Raw genomic sequence first — 19,523 nt, 5'->3', positions numbered from 1 at the left:
CCAATAACTACTTACTAAACGCGCATTCTTATCGAATAGAGCTCGCAAACAACAATGGATGTAGCTGTGGGGTAGGTTATCAACACTTCAATCACGTTGTCTGGGACTGGTCCAAAAAGGAATGTCAGGTTCAATTTATCTAACCGACCCGACTAAATTTGTTTCGCCCAAACTTGATTTATTTTCTGATTAGTTCTCGAGTTAAGCAGGAATTCGTGTTTCATTTGTATGTGAGCCTCCCTTTCCAAAGGGAGGAGGGGTCTCGAACCATCTTAAGAACCTTCCCCGGCCCCTAAAATCTCTGCATACAAATTTTCACGCCGATCGGTTCAATAGTTTCCGAGTCTATAAGGGTCAGACAGACAGAAATTCATTTTTATGTATATAGATTTAAACAAACGTTTTTTCACATAACATTCTTGAAAAGACATTTCATTCTACAGGTTTAATCGCCGTAGCTGAGTTCTAGTCGATACTATGCTGTTTTTTTGCGATTTTCTTCGGAACTAATTGGAGCATTACACACGCAAGAGTATCCATTTTTCTATGCGACGAACGTCAATTCATTGTTTTCAACGGAAAAGAACAAAACATAACCTACGATGATTCAAATGGTCGATTCAAATCAGCCATGAGTTTTTTGGTGCTGAGTTGGGTGAGTTACAATTGACGATTGATTTGAATTGTTCATGAGTTTTGAGATTTTGAGTTTTTACCAACACTGACGATCGAAGTATGTTTGCTGTTGACCTTCATAACATTTACGAAATGATAAATTGAATTACTCTTGATGATAAAACGAATAACGATAAATAACGATGCTTTTCCTAATAGGTAATATTACATATTGGGCCACATGTAGTGCATATTCTTGAATCATTTGCGGGCCGCGGGAAAAGTCTTCGAGGGCCGCACTTTGGGGATCACTGCCTAATGGCGCTTGAGCCTGAAAATAAAATTCATTAAAAAAATCTTTTTATGTCATACCTACATATCGAAACGTAACCGCGCCTTTGGTTGCACCCAATATTTTGAAATAAAATCTTGAGTTACAAGTAATGAATTTCAAATCGACTTATAAGTGATGAACTTTATACTTATTTAAAAATCACTATAATAAAGATTTTAAAAAATCGACTTATTCTAATAAATTTTCATTAGATGTTCGATTGAATCGTACGTGTAATTTGTTTGTTATGTGACATTTATTACCCAGCGAAGCATAAATCAATCATCCAAAATCTGGGAGACATCAATGTCCCGAGGGAAACGAACCCATTTATGAAGCTGATGGGTTGTTTAAAATGTTGAGTGAATTCACCCCACAGCATAACTTTATTTAAATTAAAAAGGTAGTTCGTTTCGTCAGTTGACTCATCCATTCGCGTATCAATTAGCAATATGTTTACGTCTACACACATGTCGAATGGAAAAGTGCGAGGTGTGTTCTCCTACTGCACACACCCATCGCTGACTCAGTTATGCTCAATTCCCATTTCTCCCTGACGGGTGTCGTCACCACCGCCGTCTGTCTGCCTAATTAAATTTCTTTGCTCGATACGAGACCCACGAGCGCTGTTAGTCGTTCGCCTGTTTCGATTTGTTTTGGGCCCATTCTCTGGAAGAGCAAAGGCGTGAACATAAACAAAACTCGTTCCATTTGCCGGAGTAGTTGTAGTGAATGAACATATTTTCGATTCGCTGAGGTTGGCAGCTCGTGCTGATATGTGTTTCGAAGTTCACCCCACTAGAGCTAAAAACCATTAAGTGGGTTCACGCAATCAACAGAGTACTCCGCAGCACTGGAGGAGTCATCGTCAAGAGGAGACAAGTGTTTGGTCTGGAGTTAATTTAGTGCGATTTTCCCGCAGGTTGCAGTGCCTTAACGATGTCCTCGACCATCGAAAAGAACGAATATCCGAAGGCTTCAAGTGAGTACATTGGTGTTTAGTGCTGGAAGTAATGTAATATGCAGAAATATTTGAATCATTTTTTGAATCAGACATCTCCACCTAGTTTTGCTATTGGAGTTGTTGTAGCTGTTCGTCGGCGGTGAACACACACCCATAACTGCATAGTTGTACAAGCTGTCTGTCCCCCGTACACCGCGAGGCGATAGTTTTGAAACATTCCGATTCTTATTTTTGTTTTTTTCAGATGCTTTGGTAGCTGGAGCCATCCTATCATACATTGCGTCGATATTTCTGATGATGAGCTTTTGCTCGCCGTATTGGATCGAATCGTATGATGAGTCCTTCAGTCAGTTTAAGAACATGGGTCTATGGGAGTACTGTTTCAAGGACTTCAGCTATCCGAACTATCAGTTTCCGAAGTTGTTTAACGGGTGCCACCACATCTTTAGTCAGGTAAGTTTGAATAAGTTGTTTCCTATTTCTTGATTAATTTCCAACCATTTATTTTTTTAGGAATACTACGTCATTCGGGAGTACCTGTTGCCGGGATGGTTGATGGTGGTTCAAGCTTTGGTAACGCTTTCATTTCTTTGTACGTTTGGATCATTGATTATTATGGCATGTGAGATGGTAAGATGGCCATTGAAGATGGTGCTACGCTACGAGTGGATGCTGACTTCGATTTCATTCGTAGGAATCGGTTCCTCATGTAAGTTATTAGAAGCGTTTATTACTGTAGAGTATTTCGTCTTTGCTATTCTCGTACACTGGGATATACCAGAAGGTTATAAAATTAGCCAAAATGATAGATCGACTGGAGGCTTATGAGGGGGACTTAATTTGACGAATACATTTTTGGTACTTTAGAATAATTTGATTGTAACATATTGCTATCTATGGGAAAGCTAAAACATTTTCTAGCAATCTTTCAGAATGCATTATTTATTAAATGCATTGGATTGCACATAAAAGGAATTAAAATTTATCCAACGGTCATTATAATAGCACAGATTTCAAATCAATGAATTTAAATCCGTTCAGCTGTCGTCTGACTAAATATACAAATTGATTAAGATCGATGTCGAAGATGGTGATTTTGAATTCGATTTTGAATCCGATGATTGAAGATTGTAACGAAATCTAGAAAGACCGTGGATATGTTCATCTCTGCAACTTTGTCTACGATTTGTGCATTCATCTTATGCTATGTAAGACTGTTACAAGAACTGTATGAAAAACTGGTATCTGTTCACTGGTTAAATAATGTAATAATGTTGAATATGGAGACTCAACTGGAAGTTCTTTTAGAAATGTATCAAAGGTGTTTTTGATTTTTTATGGCGTTTTCTATAGACATTTCGGATGATCGTGCCAAACTGATGTGCGAATCAGTTTGCTGAGTATTGTTGCTGTTGCGATGAACGGACGAGCCTAGAAACCTTGTCTGTGTCACGACATTGAAGCAACCGGTAAATTCAGAACCACATTTTTCTTTGTTTTTATTTTGTAGTGCTCCGTGAAAATATGTGTGACGTAGTGAATAGTGGGGCCCAGTAACAATATTAAAAAATCAGGGAAAAAAGGCAGAAAACAAACAAAAAGGCAAAAAAAATGAACGGAAAATGTTCCCGGTTGGCTTCCTGACGGAAAGGTAGAGGATTAGTCCGGGTGTAAAATAAAAGTTCTAAAATAGATGGCACAAACAAAAAAAAAAGAAAAAAGCAAGAGATTGTCTGGTAACAAAATTAAAACAGTAAAAGATGATGGAAAGTTTATAGAAATGCGTCAAAAAATGTGAAAAACCATGATTAATCCACCTAGCGGTGTTGGTGCCTTTCTCGTGTGAAAAATGAAAAAAAATATTACGGAGAAAAAGAAAAATTTGGATAGCTCCGCGGAAATAACGCGCAATGAGCAATCCCCGCAAGGAGGAAGTGTAACAAAGAATGCGTTGATTTCAATTCTTGTTTTGAAAATACATGATTGACAAGTTTGGTTTGATTTTTCTGCAGTTAAGCAGATTGTTGTTCCTAGGAGGTTTGGCGTGAAGTTCGAAAAGCTTTGCGTTTACCCAATCTAACTAAACGAACAATGGAAAAAATGGAGCTTGTAATCCAGCATGAAGGTTGCCGATGTATTGCAAATACATCGTTGGAACTGGCTGCATTGAAATAAGTCTAACCCGATGGCATTTTTACAACATAATTATTCTAAGATTATTCTATCCAATAACCTTTTTAACCTCCAAAGTTAAAACAAAGCCCCAAAAACACAAAAAAGCCCCAGACACACATTTAAGAGACAGTGTCACTAGTTCATCTTTCTTCCCCTCCTATCGATTCACATAGCTCGTAATTATTATTCCTTCCTATGGCGATAGGACTTGCCCACCGAACTGACGTAAAATATTGGGCTATATGAGCGAAAACTATATTTAAAAGTAGAGGGAATTGAATTAATGTAACGTTCGTTAGCATTTTTTAAATTATTCGCATAATGTCTTCCAAAGTGGGTCAACTCCGTGTAGTTATTTCACGGAATGACATATTAAAAGTAAACATTGTTACGATAGTTGGGCAAAGCTGTCTTTGATCATTTATCAGGAAAATATCCGCTCAATGCGGCTTGGATTTTCCACTAATCCAAATTTTTCTTGCGTAATATAAATGAGTATTTTTTAGCGTGTTTTGGGCATAAAAAATAGTATTTTGGTCATAACTTCTGATCCCACAGTCCAATCTGGCCAATTCGGACAATACTAAGTTCCAAAAAGTGTATACAAAATTTGAACACATACATACATACACACATACATACGCACACACAGACATCACCTCAGTTCGTCAAGCTGAGTCGATTGGCATATAATACTATGGGTCTCCGGGGCTCCTATCAAAAGTTCGATTTTGGAGTGATCATATAGCCTTTCGGTACAACTTTGTTGTACGAGAAAGACAAAAAGGTGATAAGTTGGAAAAAGGGTTTTAAAAAGTAGGTTTAGTTTGAATACGAAAATGACATTTGTTTGTTTAATACAAAGGCTGAACTTGAATTTGAGAAAAGTTTCTAGTTTTCCTGTTTTCCTAGTCCTGGTGTTAGGTGGGACGCTAAACAGCCCTGACACGACGGCCCTCCGGCGAGACAGGAGGTTTGCGCAGGCCCAATAAGCCGCCTGGAAAACCAATAATTACGAACAATATAAGAGATAATGCGACTCGATATAATCGGCAAAGACCTAGGCGACGAATTAAGGATCACGATTGGAAGCTTGGAACATGGAACTGCAAGTCGCTAGGTTTCGCAGGTTGCGACAGGATGATCTACGATGAATTACATCCCCGCAACTTCGACGTCGTTGCGCTGCAGGAGATTTGCTGGACAGGACAGAAAGTGTGGAAAAGCGGGCATCGGGCGGCTACCTTCTACCAAAGCTGTGGTACCACCAACGAGCTGGGAACCGGCTTCATAGTGCTGGGAAAGATGCGCCAACGTGTGATTGGGTGGCAGCCAATCAACGCAAGGATGTGCAAGCTGAGGATTAAAGGCCGTTTCTTCAACTATAGCATCATCAACGTGCACTGCCCACACGAAGGGAGACCCGACGACGAGAAAGAAGCGTTCTACGCACAGTTGGAGCAGACATACGATGGATGCCCACTGCGGGACGTCAAAATCGTCATCGGTGACATGAACGCGCAGGTAGGAAGGGAGGAAATGTATAGACCGGTCATCGGACCGGATAGTCTGCACACCGTATCGAATGACAACGGCCAACGATGCATAAACTTTGCAGCCTCCCGCGGAATGGTAGTCCGAAGCACCTTCTTTCCCCGCAAAAATATCCACAAGGCCACATGGAGATCACCTAACCAAGAAACGGAAAACCAAATCGACCACGTTCTAATCGACGGTAAATTCTTCTCCGACATCACGAACGTCCGCACTTACCGCAGTGCGAATATTGAATCCGACCACTACCTCGTTGCAGTTTGCCTGCGCTCAAAACTCTCGACGGTGTACAACACGCGTCGAAGTCGGACGCCGCGGCTTAATATTGGGCGGCTACAAGACGGTAGACTAGCCCAAGAATACGCGCAGCAGCTGGAAGTGGCACTCCCAACGGAAGAGCAGCTAGGCGCAGCGTCTCTTGAAGATGGCTGGAGAGATATTCGATCCGCCATTGGTAGCACCGCAACCGCTGTACTTGGCACGGTGCCCCCGGATCGGAGAAACGACTGGTATGACGGCGAATGTGAGCAGTTAGTAGAAGAGAAGAATGCAGCATGGGCGAGATTGCTGCAACACCGCACGAGGGCGAATGAGGCACGATATAAACAGGCGCGGAACAGACAAAACTCGATTTTCCGGAGGAAAAAGCGTCAGCAGGAAGATCGAGACCGTGAAGAGACGGAGCAACTGTACCGCACTAATAACACACGAAAGTTCTATGAGAAGTTGAACCGTTCACGTAAGGGCCACGTGCCACAGCCTGATATGTGCAAGGACATAAACGGGAACCTTCTTACGAACGAGCGTGAGGTGATCCAAAGGTGGCAGCAGCACTACGAAGAGCACCTGAATGGCGATGTGGCAGACGAAGATGGCGGTATGGTGATGGACCTGGGAGAACGCGCGCAGGGCATAGTTTTATCCAGGAGGATATTGGCCGGCTGAAGAACAACAAAGTCCCTGGAGTTGACCAACTACCAGGAGAGCTATTTAAACACGGTGGTGAGGCACTGGCTAGAGCGCTGCACTGGGTCATTACCAAGATTTGGGAGGAGGAAGTTTTGCCGCAGGAGTGGATGGAAGGTGTCGTGTGTCCCATCTACAAAAAGGGCGATAAGCTGCATTGTAGCAACTACCGCGCAATCACATTGCTGAACGCCGCCTACAAGGTACTCTCCCAAATTTTATGCCGTCGACTAGCACCAATTGCAAGGGAGTTCGTGGGGCAGTACCAGGCGGGTTTTATGGGCGAACGCTCAACCACGGACCAGGTGTTCGCCATTCGCCAAGTACTGCAGAAGTGCCGCGAATACAACGTGCCCACACATCATCTATTCATCGACTTCAAAGCCGCATATGATACAATCGATCGGGACCAGCTATGGCAGCTAATGCACGAAACGGATTTCCGGATAAACTGACACGGTTGATCAAAGCGACGATGGATCGGGTGATGTGCGTAGTTCGAGTTTCAGGGCATTCTCGAGTCCATTCGAAACCCGCAGAGGGTTACGGCAAGGTGATGGTCTTTCGTGTCTGCTATTCAACATCGCTTTGGAAGGGGTAATACGAAGAGCAGGGATTAACACGAGTGGCACAATTTTCAATAAGTCCGTCCAGCTATTTGGCTTCGTCGACGACATAGATATTATGGCACGTAACTTTGAGAAGATGGAGGAAGCCTACATCAGACTGAAGAGGGAAGCCAAGCGGATCGGACTAGTCATCAACACGTCGAAGACGAAGTACATGATAGGAAGAGGTTCAAGAGAAGACAATGTGAGCCACCCACCGCGAGTTGGCATCGGTGGTGATGAAATCGAGGTGGTAGAAGAATTTGTGTACTAGGGCTCACTGGTGACTGCCGAAAATGATACCAGCAGAGAAATTCGGAGGCGTATAGTGGCTGGAAATCGTGCATACTTTGGACTCCGCAGGACGCTTCGATCGAATAGAGTTCGCCGCCGTACCAAACTGACCATCTACAAAACGCTCATTAGACCGGTAGTCCTCTACGGACACGAGACCTGGACGATGCTCGTGGAGGACCAACGCGCACTCGGAGTATTCGAAAGGAAAGTGCTGCGTACCATCTATGGTGGGGTGCAGATGGCGGACGGTACATGGAGGAGGCGAATGAACCACGAGTTGCATCAGCTGTTGGGAGAACCATCCATCGTTCACACCGCGAAAATCGGACGACTGCGGTGGGCCGGGCACGTAGCCAGAATGTCGGACAATAACCCGGTGAAAATGGTTCTCGACAACGATCCGACGGGCACAAGAAGGCGAGGTGCGCAGCGGGCAAGGTGGATCGATCAGGTGGAAGATGACTTGCGGACCCTCCGTAGACTGCGTGGCTGGCGACGTGTTGCCATGGACCGAGCCGAATGGAGAAGACTCTTACATACCGCACAGGCCACTTCGGCCTTAGTCTGAATAAATAATAATAATTCTAGTTTTCAAGTGTCCTAATCGGCCAAATGTCGTATTCGGCTAAATGTCATATTCGGCCAAATGTCATATGTGGTCGAATGACCCTTTCGGTCAAATGTTCTTTTCGGCCAAATGACCCTTTCGGACAAATAAACCATATAAGTGTATAACTGTTTGGGAAACCTGAAGCAAACTCGAAAGTAGGGGGAAAGGCCGTTTGACCGAATACCGTTCGGCAGAATGCCATTTGGCCGAATGCCATTTGTCCGAAGGCCATTAAGCCGAAAGTTGTTTGGCCTACCCGAGTAGACGAAAATAGCTCAATAATATCAAATGTTGCTAAGATAGCAAAATGAGATATTGATATGATTGATATAAGAGATAAAAGATCACACGATCACACGATCAATATTTTGCACTAAAATATCATAAGAAGATCAAGTTATGCTATTTGTAAGAAGTAATCAATATCATGTGCCATTAGTTTGATCTTATCCATAGCATATCTTGATATTTAAATGATATTTCGGTGCAAATTTTTGATATTGTTGCCTGTTCTTTTATCTCTTATATCAATCAAGTCCATATCATGTTTTGTTATTCTGTTCATAGCTTCTGCCCGGGTAGTATACCATTTGGCTGAACAGACCATTAGGCCGAAAGTCATTTGGCCTAAAGGGTCATTTGACCGAAAGGACCATTTGGCCGAAAGGATCATTTGGCCGAATAGGACAGTTGGTCATTTGAAAAGTGAGAATTAGGGTGTGAAAAGCGAGACGTCTCACTTCTCACTACTTATTTACCACTTTTCACTGTGCAAAGACGTCTCACTACTCACTTTGCGCTTCTCACGTTTTACAGTGAGAAGTGAGAAATGAAGAGTGAGAAGTGAGTAACTCACTGTAAAAAGAGAGTAGTGAGAAATGAGAAGTGGGACGTCTCCCTACTCACTTTTCACAGTGAGAAATGAGGAGTGAGAAGTGAGACTGTGAGAGAAGTGAGACTCACTCAGGGAGGGGAGCGGTTGACATTTCTTTTTACCATTCATTCTTCCAAGAAATCACAGAAAAACAAAACCACGGCAGCCTCAGCAGCAGCCATGGTCGAGCAGACGACAGTCAGCACAAGATTTTACTATTTTCTCTCCCCACAATTAATGTTTTCGTACAATAATTTCACAACGTATAACGTGGCAAATATTCATTTCATGGCTAGCACTCTTTCCAGGCTGTGCGCCACAGGTAATTAAACTCGATTCTGTTCTGTTTGCGCTGCGCACGAGCCGAAACAAGAAAGCTCACGAAAATGCTGACCGCACCGACGGCACAAGACTCTCACGCTGCAGCAAGAAACAGTTTGGCGATGAAGAAAAAAAATCGGTTTGGTTTGTTTGGTGCATGAAATTTGACTGGATAAAATGTAAATAATCGCATAATCAAAGTGTTTTACTGTACATTTCTCAAACTAATCTCACTTCTCTCTCTCTCCTCATTTCTCACTTTTCACTGTAAAAATGAGAAGCGCGAAGTGAGTTGTGAGACGTCTAACTACTCACTTCGCACTTCTCATTTTTACAGTAAAAAGTAAAAAATGAGGAGTGAGAAGTGAGACGTCTCACTCCTCATTTCTCACTTTTCAAATGATCTATTCTGCCAATTGTCCTAATCGGCCAAATGTCGTATTCGGCCAAATGTCCTATTCGGTCGAATGACCCTTTCGGCCAAATGACCTTTACGGCCAAAGGACCTTTTCGGCCAAATGACCCTTTCGGTTAAATGACCCTTTCGGCTAAATGACTCTTTCGACCAAATGACTCTTTCGGCAAAATAAGCAATTCAGCCGGATGAAGGCCTAATGGTTTGTTCGGCCTAGTGGTATTCGGCCATAAAGGCTTTCGGCCAATGGGTTTCGGCCAAACGACCCTTCCCCGGTTTGGATAGTGTTTATATTAGATTGAAATTGATTCGGATTTGGATTTTGATTGGATATGGATTGGATTTGAATTCGACTTCAATTAGATTTGGATTGAGTTTGGATTGAAATTGGATTTGGTTTGGATTGGATTTGGATTTGAATTAGAATGGCTTAGGATTGGATTTGAATTGGATTAAGGTTGAACTTGGATTGAATTTTGATGTAATATGGATTGCATTTGCATTGGAATTGGATTTGGTTTGAATTGGATTTGGGTTGGATTTAGATTGGATTTGGATTAGATTTGGATTGAATTTGGATTGGATTTGGATTGAATTTGGATTAGATTTCGATTGGATTTGGATTGAATTTGGTTTGGAACTGGATTGTGTTTGGTTTGGATTGGATTGGATTTGGATTGGATTAGGACTGGATTTGGAATTTATTTAGATTGAATTTGGATTTGATTAGGACTGGATTTGAATTAGATTTGGGCTGGATTACGATTGGATTTGGATCGGATTTGACTTGGATTTGGATTGGATTTAGATAGGATTAGAATTAGGATTTGGATTGGATTTAAATTGGACATGGGATTGGATTTGGATTAGATTTGGATTGAATTTGCATTGGAATTGGATTTAGTTTGCATCGTATTTGGGTTGGATCTGTATTGGATTTGGATTGTACATGCATTGGAATTAATTTTCTTGCTATCACATCCATCTTCCTTCTGGTCAATAACAGCGCTGGTCACGTCTTTACAGTCTATCGGAGATGGGAAGGAATTGATAATGCAGTCACTCGCCCACCGCAAGCAGAGAACATCTCTGAACCCCCCACGATTTCATATGGAATTTTCTTGGAATCTTGGAGATGGGTTCTACGGCAGAGATTTGTATTGGTTAACGGGTTGCAAATGTCATAGAAATTAGTGAATGGTATATTCTTATTCGATACCGACAAGAGTTCATCATTTATTTTGTATTCCAACAGTTACTGCTAGAATATGTCAAGCTGTAGGTATAAGATAGAAGTAGGAAAGACTCAAAGTAGGATGAATGAAACGGAGCTGGGATTGAACCCACGACCTCCTGCGTATAAAGCAGAAGTGGTAGCCATATCTGCCGTAATCTGGGAAAAATGACGTTTATGCCATTTTCCAATAATGGTGTTAATGAATAGTACTCATCGAACTATTTAACAGAAAAATTAAAAACTTGTATGTTGTTACGACAGATATGACTGATAACCATGAAGCCCGCCCAAGTAACATTCTCACATCTCTTTGGCATTCGAAGTTTTTTATTGTGGTTTTATTGCGGCAATAGTCATGCTCTTCAGTTTAGAAAAAGCATTTAATACGCATAAATTAGTATTGATCTTCTAGCTGTTGTCAAAACCTTTTGAAGCAGGTAAAAAATTCTAAATAGTAAAAAACTTTAAACAGGGTTTTATTAGGGCAATCCATGCCTTGATTAAGCCCATCTGGGAAATAGCAATAAAGCTCTTTAATGTTTGTTTTATTTGTCACTATGAAAGAATTCTTAAAATCGTTTTGTAACTTTGAACGTTACCTTCGAACCAATTGGCATTTATGATTGCTACATAAAAAGCCTCATAATACGCAAAATTTGAATTGAAAAAAAAAAAAAATAGATTGGCCCAACTTTTAAGTAAGAGCTGGAAACTTCATTCTTACCATAGATATAGCCTTGAAATATAATGAAGCTGCGTGCTTACTCACAATGTATATTATAACATATAGAGGTAGCATGCAACTTACCTTTCTTCCCTCAGGGGCTGCCTACTCTGCTATTCGAGGGTTAGACGCTAGGATGGCCCGCACCGTCGCTCTTCTCGCGACGTGGTCGACGCCGTCGATATGGGTCGCCGGTGTAAGGGCGTTAGGACGCGGCGTCTGGACTCTCACCGCTGTTTGTCGAGGTATACGAAGCCTGATATACACTAACGCGAGATATGATATAGGGGGGGAGGACACTTTTCGGACTTCCGCTTAGAACTTCGGATAGTCGTCGGTCTAAATACCGGAATGTCGCAAGTAGAGACTCGTCACTGATACCAGGGCTCTTCAAGTTCCCTCCTGGACACTACCGAGTGGATAAACTCACTACGATTCACAATCGCACATCGCGCACCGCGTGCCCAAGATTTAATCGTTTCACCCGCGATTTCGGTTCGCACTTTACTCCAGGGAGGTCTGTCCTCTGATCGCCGGCATTTGATCTTCGCCAGGAAAATTAGAACCACTTGGTGCCACAAAATATAGCACTAGCACCACACACAAAAGCCGAAGCGGCAAATCTGGCTTTCTCGTGACTGTCTCGTGCACCGGCTCGAGATTAACAACCACGGACAAACGAGTCCAAGCTCCAACCAAGCCCATATCCTCTTTCGCTCTGCGTTCGTAGACGAGGTTTCCGTTCGATCAAGCGTACCAACCGATATTCAGCCATGGTAGCTATACTACCAGCGGATACAATTTTATTATAATTTAATTTTAATGGGACATGGACATGGTTCAATGTTACAATATGCTGACACATTTCCAGCTACAACAATCATGAACATATCGAAATATGCACTTCCGAAATCGCGAGGTGAAAAATTGGTTAGATTCTTAACATAGAGGAAATATAACATGGTGCGTAGACCCGTCTCAGTCTACTTAAACGTTTCACTTTTTTATTAACGGTGACACGTGAATCGGGCAATGTGCATTTACGTAGCCGACACAAACGATAAATAGCGGAGTGCATCATTTTGTACTTACGTGTAATAAATGACCAATTAGATGCCTCAATCCGTAACATAACATCCGGGCAGCAGGGACTATGTCCAAGGGCTTGACGATCCCTCCCCAGGCCATCTGCGAGTTGTGGCGCCTGCCTAGGATGTGGTGGGGTTTGACAGTGGGCCCTGTTAAACCTCTATAAAAAGCTGCATGTATCCGCAAGTAGGCTCCGCCAAAGCGACCGTGTGCCGCTCAAAGCGCACAAGCCCAAGTCCTGGTGTTAGGTGGGACGCTAAACAGCCCTGACACGACGACCCTCCGGCGAGACAGGAGGTTTGCGCAGGCCCAATAAGCCGCCTGTAAAAACAACTATTACGAACGACATAGAAGATAATACGACTCGATACAATCGGCAACGACCTAGGCGACGAATAAAGGATCACGATTGGAAGCTTGGAACATGGAACTGCAAGTCGCTAGGCTTCGCAGGTTGCGATAGGATAATCTACGATGAATTACATCCCCGCAACTTCGATGTCGTAGCGTTGCAGGAAATCTGCTGGACAGGACAGAAAGTGTGGAAAAGCGGGCATCGAGCGGCTACCTTCTACCAAAGCTGTGGCACCACCAACGAGCTGGGAACTGGCTTCATAGTGCTGGGAAAGATGCGCCAACGCGTGATTGGGTGGCAGCCAATCAACGCAAGGATGTGCAAGCTGAGGATAAAAGGCCGTTTCTTCAACTATAGCATCATCAACGTGCACTGCCCACACGAAGGGAGATCCGACGACGAGAAAGAAGCGTTCTATGCGCAGCTGGAGCAGACATACGATGGATGCCCACTGCGGGACGTCAAAATCGTCATCGGTGACATGAACGCTCAGGTAGGAAGGGAGGAAATGTATAGACCGGTCATCGGACCGGATAGTCTGCATACCGTATCGAACGACAACGGCCAACGATGCATAAACTTTGCAGCCTCCCGCGGAATGGTAGTCCGAAGCACTTTCTTCCCCCGTAAGAATATCCACAAGGTCACATGGAAATCACCTAATCAAGTAACGGAAAACCAAATCGACCACGTTCTGATCGACGGTAAATTCTTCTCCGACATCACGAACGTACGCACTTACCGCAGTGCGAATATTGAATCCGACCACTACCTCGTCGCAGTATGTCTGCGCTCAAAACTCTCGACGGTGATCAACACGCGTCGGAGTCGTCCGCCGCGGCTTAACATTGGGCGGCTACAAGACGGTAGACTAGCCCAAGACTACGCGCAGCAGCTGGAAGTGGCACTCCCAACGGAAGAGCAGCTATGCGCAGCTTCTCTTGAAGATGGCTGGAGAGATAATCGATCCACCACTGGAAGCACCCCAACCGCTGGATTGGGCAAAGTGACAGATAAATGACTGGTATGACGGCGAATGTGAGCAGTAAGTTGAGCAGTAGAATGCAGCATGGGCGAGACTGCTGCAACACTGCACGAGAGCGAACGAAGCACGCTACAAACGGGCGCGGAACAGATAAAACTCGATTCTCCGGAGGGAAAAGCGATAGCAGATAGATCGAGACTGTGAAGACTGTACCGCGCCAATAACACACGGAAGTTCTATAAGAATTAGAATCGTTCACATAAAAGCAACGTGCTACAGCCCGATATGTGGGGGGACATAAACGGGAACCTTCTTACGAACGAGCGTGAGGTGATCCAAAGGTGGCGGCAGCACTACGAAGAGCACCTGAATGGCGATATGGCAGACAACGGTGGCGGTATGGTAATGAACCTAGGAGCACGCGCGCAGGACATGCGATTTCCGGCTCCGAATCTCCAGGAAATCCAGGAGGAGATCGGCCGGCTGAAAACAACAAAGCGCCTGGAGTTGACCAACTACCAGGAGAGCTGTTTAAACACGGTGGTGAAGCACTGGCTAGAGCGCTGCATTGGGTGATTACCAAGGTTTGGGAGGATGAGGTTCTGCCGCAGGAGTGGATGGAAGGTGTCGTGTGTCCCATTTACAAAAAGGGCGATAAGCTGGATTGTAGCAACTACCGCGCAATCACATTGCTGAACGCCGCCTACAAGGTACTCTCCCAAATTTTATGCCGTCGACTAACACCAATTGCAAGAGAGTTCGTGGGGCAGTACCAGGCGGGATTTATGGGTGAACGCTCTACCACAGACCAGGTGTTCGCCATACGTCAGGTACTGCAGAAATGCCGCGAATACAACGTGCCCACACATCATCTATTTATCGACTTCAAAGCCGCATATGATACAATCGATCGGGACCAGCTATGGCAGCTAATGCACGAAAACGGATTTCCGGATAAACTGATACGGTTGATCAAGGCAACGATGGATCGGGTGATGTGCGTAGTTCGAGTTTCAGGGCCATTCTCGAGTCCCTTCGAAACCCGTAGAGGGTTACGGCAAGGTGATGGTCTTTCGTGTCTGCTATTCAACATCGCTTTGGAAGGAGTAATACGAAGGGCAGGGATTGACACGAGTGGTACGATTTTCACGAAGTCCGTCCAGTTATTTGGTTTCGCCGACGACATTGATATCATGGCACGTAACTTTGAGAGGATGGAGGAAGCCTACATCAGACTGAAAAGCGAAGCTAAACGGATTGGACTAGTCATCAACACGTCGAAGACGAAGTACATGATAGGAAGAGGCTCAAGAGAGGTCAATGAGAGCCACCCACCACGAGTTTCTATCGGTGGTGACGAAATCGAGGTGGTTGAAGAATTCGTGTACTTGGGCTCACTGGTGACCGCCGATAACGATACCAGCAGAGAAATTCGGAGACGCATAGTGGCTGGAAACCGTACGTACTTTGGACTCCGCAAGACGCTTCGATCGAATAGAGTTCGCCGCCGTACCAAACTGACTATCTACAAAACGCTTATAAGACCGGTAGTTCTCTACGGACACGAGACCTGGACGATGCTCGTGGAGGACCAACGCGCACTGGGAGTTTTCGAAAGGAAAGTGTTGCGTACCATCTATGGTGGGTTGCAGATGGCGGACGGTACGTGGAGGAGGCGAATGAACCACGAGTTGCATCAGCTGTTGGGAGAACCATCCATCGTTCACACCGCGAAAATCGGAAGACTGCGGTGGGCCGGGCACGTAGCCAGAATGTCGGACAGTAATCCGGTGAAAATGGTTCTCGACAACGATCCGACGGGAACAAGAAGGCGAGGTGCACAGCGGGCAAGGTGGATCGATCAGGTGGAGGACGACTTGCGGACCCTCCGCAGACTGCGTGGTTGGCGAAGTGCAGCCATGAACCGAGCTGAATGGAGAAGTCTTTTATGTGCAGCACAGGCCACTCCGGCCTTAGTCTGATAAATAAATAAATAAATCCGTAACATCTATCCATATTCCCTTTGTTTTTTTCTGATCTACTTGAACTGTCAAATTTCCTCTAATTATGGTCATCATATAAGTTGAAAAATGGCCAACCGGCATTTATAACAGCCAGTCGATCTTCATGAATGTCATATCTAATTATTAAGATTTTATATTTGATTTTATCGAAGCGAAATAATTTGCACAAATGGATCACGAAAAATCACCTGGAATGTCATCGCCATATTCATTTCTCTACATTAGTAGAGACTTTGAATCCAAATATCTATTTAAACAGCATTAGATCCATAGTTAAATACGATATTTTATGAACATTATATACGATACTTTTTTTATAACACTTAAAAAAAATGAATAGTAATTTTGCACAAAACTTCAAATTTAATATAAATTCGTTTTATCGAAAAATAATTGTTAAAACGGGGTTTACTGAGAGCGCATCAATTATATCGATGTTTCGCACCATATGACACAATAAATCTAATTCGGCACTAAAAATTAAGCCACCATACATATACTTTGTGTTAATAATTTTTATCGATGGTTAATTATATATCATTTGCATATTTGGTTATGGCATTTTTTGGTTTTGTAGATAGTAAACTTTAAATTATTTTGCAGAGACTGAACGTATTTTATTTTTTCATGTGATTGTTTTAATAAACCTAGATCTAGAGAATTCCGCATGTATCGAGATCAAGTAGCTTAGAAATGGTTTTAAGTAATACCAACTTACTTTTAAAGTAGCTATCAATTCGATTTCGAAAGGTTTCAATGCCGAGTTCGTGTTCATGTTTTGTCATATTCTGATTTTGAAGTCTGTCTTACATTTACTCTTCAAAACCATTTCAAGGGTGGGCCAACTAGGCAGATGCTGCTCTTCAAGAGGTTTTGATGTAAGCGATGAAGAAACAACTACCTTGACTAGAGTTTTATTGCAGTAGGATTGAAAAACTCTTGTAGTGAATCATAAAACCTAAAATGTTACTTGGGCGTTCATCTGAGTCAAACCATTTATACACGGAACCGCACATTAACTTTCTTTATGGTTCCTTTAACTCAAATCCGCTCTTTGGCGGAAGAAGTCAAAAGTAAATAAAATGCTAAAATCTGTTGAGTACTTTACCTTAATATTCCCGTGATAAATTTTAACCCACCCACTCTAACTTAGGTTATTTTCACTCACCCTCAACTTAAACAACTCAAATTTGGCTTTTTCTACGGAACAGCACACGTTGGATCGATGCAGTTCTCTTTGTTGTTAATATCATTCCTGATTTTTTAAGGTACAACAAAGTTGTACCGAAAGGCTATCATTTCACTCAGAAAGCGAACTTTTTATAGAAGGCTCGTAGACCCATAATGTTATATACCAAACGACTCAGCTCGACGAACTGGGCGCCTATCTAGAGAGTAGGAGGTTGAGGGTTCGAGTCCCTCCAAGACACGTGGATTTTTTTTTCGCCAACTCCATATCAATTTGACCATTTCGAAACATCTGCTGTACATATTCACAGCCAAGATAATTAACAAAAAAAAAATCGTAATATTTTGTTTGTACATTTGTATTGTAAAACTTAGCCTTGCGGTAAAATGCGCAGTTACATGTTGAGGGTGGCTGTGTTCGATTCCCGGTCCGGTCTAGGAAATTGTCTTGACTTCCCTGGGCATAAAAGTATCATCGTGTTAGCCTTATGATATACAAATGCAAAAATGGTAACTTGGCTTAAAAACCTCGCGGTTAATAACTGTTGAAGTGTTTAATTAGCACTAAGCTGCGAGGCGGCAATGTCCCAGTGGGGAATGTAATGCCAATGGAGAAGAAGAAGATTGTAAAACTTATATATGATATAAAGATATGCTAACTAAATAATTATTTCCCATTTCCAGCGTTTTTCATGTTTCTGGCTGTGGCCGTCTTCGGAGGAAACGCCTATCGTCGCGACTGGCTCATGTACCCGAAGTTCAACGTTCTTTCCTGGTCCTATGCTCTGGCGGTGGTTTCCTTCATGATCCTTGGTCTGGCAGCGCTTCTGCTCTACAAGGAAGCGAAAAAATCCTATGAACTGCGCCGAGAGGCCAAGAACTTGGTGATGCAAATGCAAATGCAAGAACCTGGCTACCACCCGTCGCACCACACCAGCCGAAGTCTGCAGAGCGGTGGCTACATATAAGTGAATTTGCTTCCAGAATGATGGTTGAACCGGGCGTGCTGTTCCAACATCACGCATCATCAACCTTAGAATTGCTTAGTATTAGGTGTGTCTCGAATCAACGGCTGCACAGAAACGTAAGGCGGTAGCTAAATCCAGCAACTTCGCCACCAGAAGCGACCTCAACGAATAAATCGTCTAATTGTAAAACACACACATCATCATCAATCAGTCCACGCACAAGGGACATAAAAACGTTGCACTAAATGTGGCCTTAATCAAAACACACGCATGCACGCGCCTACATGAACGCCGAGCACACATGTGAACAATAACGTCACCACCATGGCTACACGTGCCGAAGCGTATTAATTTCGAATTTTGTGACTGCCAACTTTCTAGGAGCCTATCCTGTTTCGGCGAAAAGCAGATACGAGTTAGTATGGGAGGAACCACATTGACTTTTTCCAATTAGTGCATTTAGAAGACATTTTACGATGGCACCGAAGCAGGTTTCTAATTAGCATGCTTTCCTTTTTGGTCGATCCTTTTTTTTATGTGTTGGCCATGTGGCCCTACCTGTGTACTAATTTTACGTAACGCCGTCCGTTCTTTAGTAATACGCATAGTTTATGTATTTGTAGTGCAAAGGATGCAATCTCGAATAAATTCCATTTAGTTGATAAGGTTGTTAACGAAACTCGTTTCAAAGTTTATTTCTATAGTAACGAAACAAATAAGACAATTTTAGGAATCTCAGTTCTTTTACTTTACCGTCCATTTGATGCTATGTTGAAGTCTATAGCTATAACATGTAGCAATTATTGGTTTGAGATTCGAACTGTAAGCTTTGGAAACACTTTTACGATCATATTTTATTATACACACGATAGCGTAGGACTAGCCATCCTTAGGGTGGCTTTTGTAACACACTTTTTTATCTGTATTAAACAATATACATCTTACATGTCGGATGCAAATAAATGTTGTAATAAAACGAATTGATCTGTCCTTTAAATTAATAACGAAAGCCGAGTACTGATAATAGTTCAGAAATGGTAAGTGTAACTTTCAAGTCGCTGGATCAACCAAATTTCAAGAATAGAGAAAGGTCATTTGGGAAAAGGGGGTGTGAGAAATGGGGTATTGCTTAGAAAACGAACTAAATAGTGTAACTTCTGAATCCCTTCACCGGATTAAGTCAAATGTGTTATATTTTCTATCCTCATCCTCAGAAGACG

The 19,523-nt window shown here is 43.0% G+C and overlaps 1 protein-coding gene and 1 long non-coding RNA gene across 2 annotated transcripts in view; one reads left to right on the top strand and one right to left on the bottom strand.

Moving 5' to 3' along the window:
* Positions 1-816: 816 nt before the first annotated feature.
* LOC134225199 (uncharacterized) overlaps positions 817-19,523 on the bottom strand; it is a 44,990-nt gene continuing 26,283 nt past the window's right edge. Inside the window, exon 3 of the long non-coding RNA XR_009983191.1 lies at positions 817-946. This is a non-coding gene — a long non-coding RNA (uncharacterized LOC134225199). The remainder of the gene's footprint in view (positions 947-19,523) is intronic.
* On the top strand, positions 1,774-19,283 carry LOC134226159 (uncharacterized). Its single transcript, XM_062706749.1, has 4 exons — positions 1,774-1,931; positions 2,158-2,366; positions 2,427-2,622; positions 18,020-19,283. The coding sequence occupies exons 1-4, from the start codon at positions 1,889-1,891 to the stop codon at positions 18,301-18,303; spliced, it is 732 nt and encodes a 243-aa protein (XP_062562733.1). The 5' UTR covers positions 1,774-1,888; the 3' UTR covers positions 18,304-19,283.

This window comes from Armigeres subalbatus, chromosome 3, assembly GCF_024139115.2.
Source record: "Armigeres subalbatus isolate Guangzhou_Male chromosome 3, GZ_Asu_2, whole genome shotgun sequence".
Lineage (NCBI taxonomy): Eukaryota > Metazoa > Arthropoda > Insecta > Diptera > Culicidae > Armigeres > Armigeres subalbatus.
This window is presented reverse-complemented; position numbering and strand designations above follow the sequence as displayed.

Bases quoted from the DNA above. Each gene is read 5' to 3' on its own strand.
- LOC134226159 (XM_062706749.1), top strand. From the start codon at position 1,889: ATGTCCTCGACCATCGAAAAGAACGAATATCCGAAGGCTTCAA. The intron at 1,932-2,157 runs GTGAGTACATTG...TGTTTTTTTCAG, and splicing joins CGAATATCCGAAGGCTTCAA to ATGCTTTGGTAGCTGGAGCC. The intron at 2,367-2,426 runs GTAAGTTTGAAT...TTATTTTTTTAG, and splicing joins GCCACCACATCTTTAGTCAG to GAATACTACGTCATTCGGGA.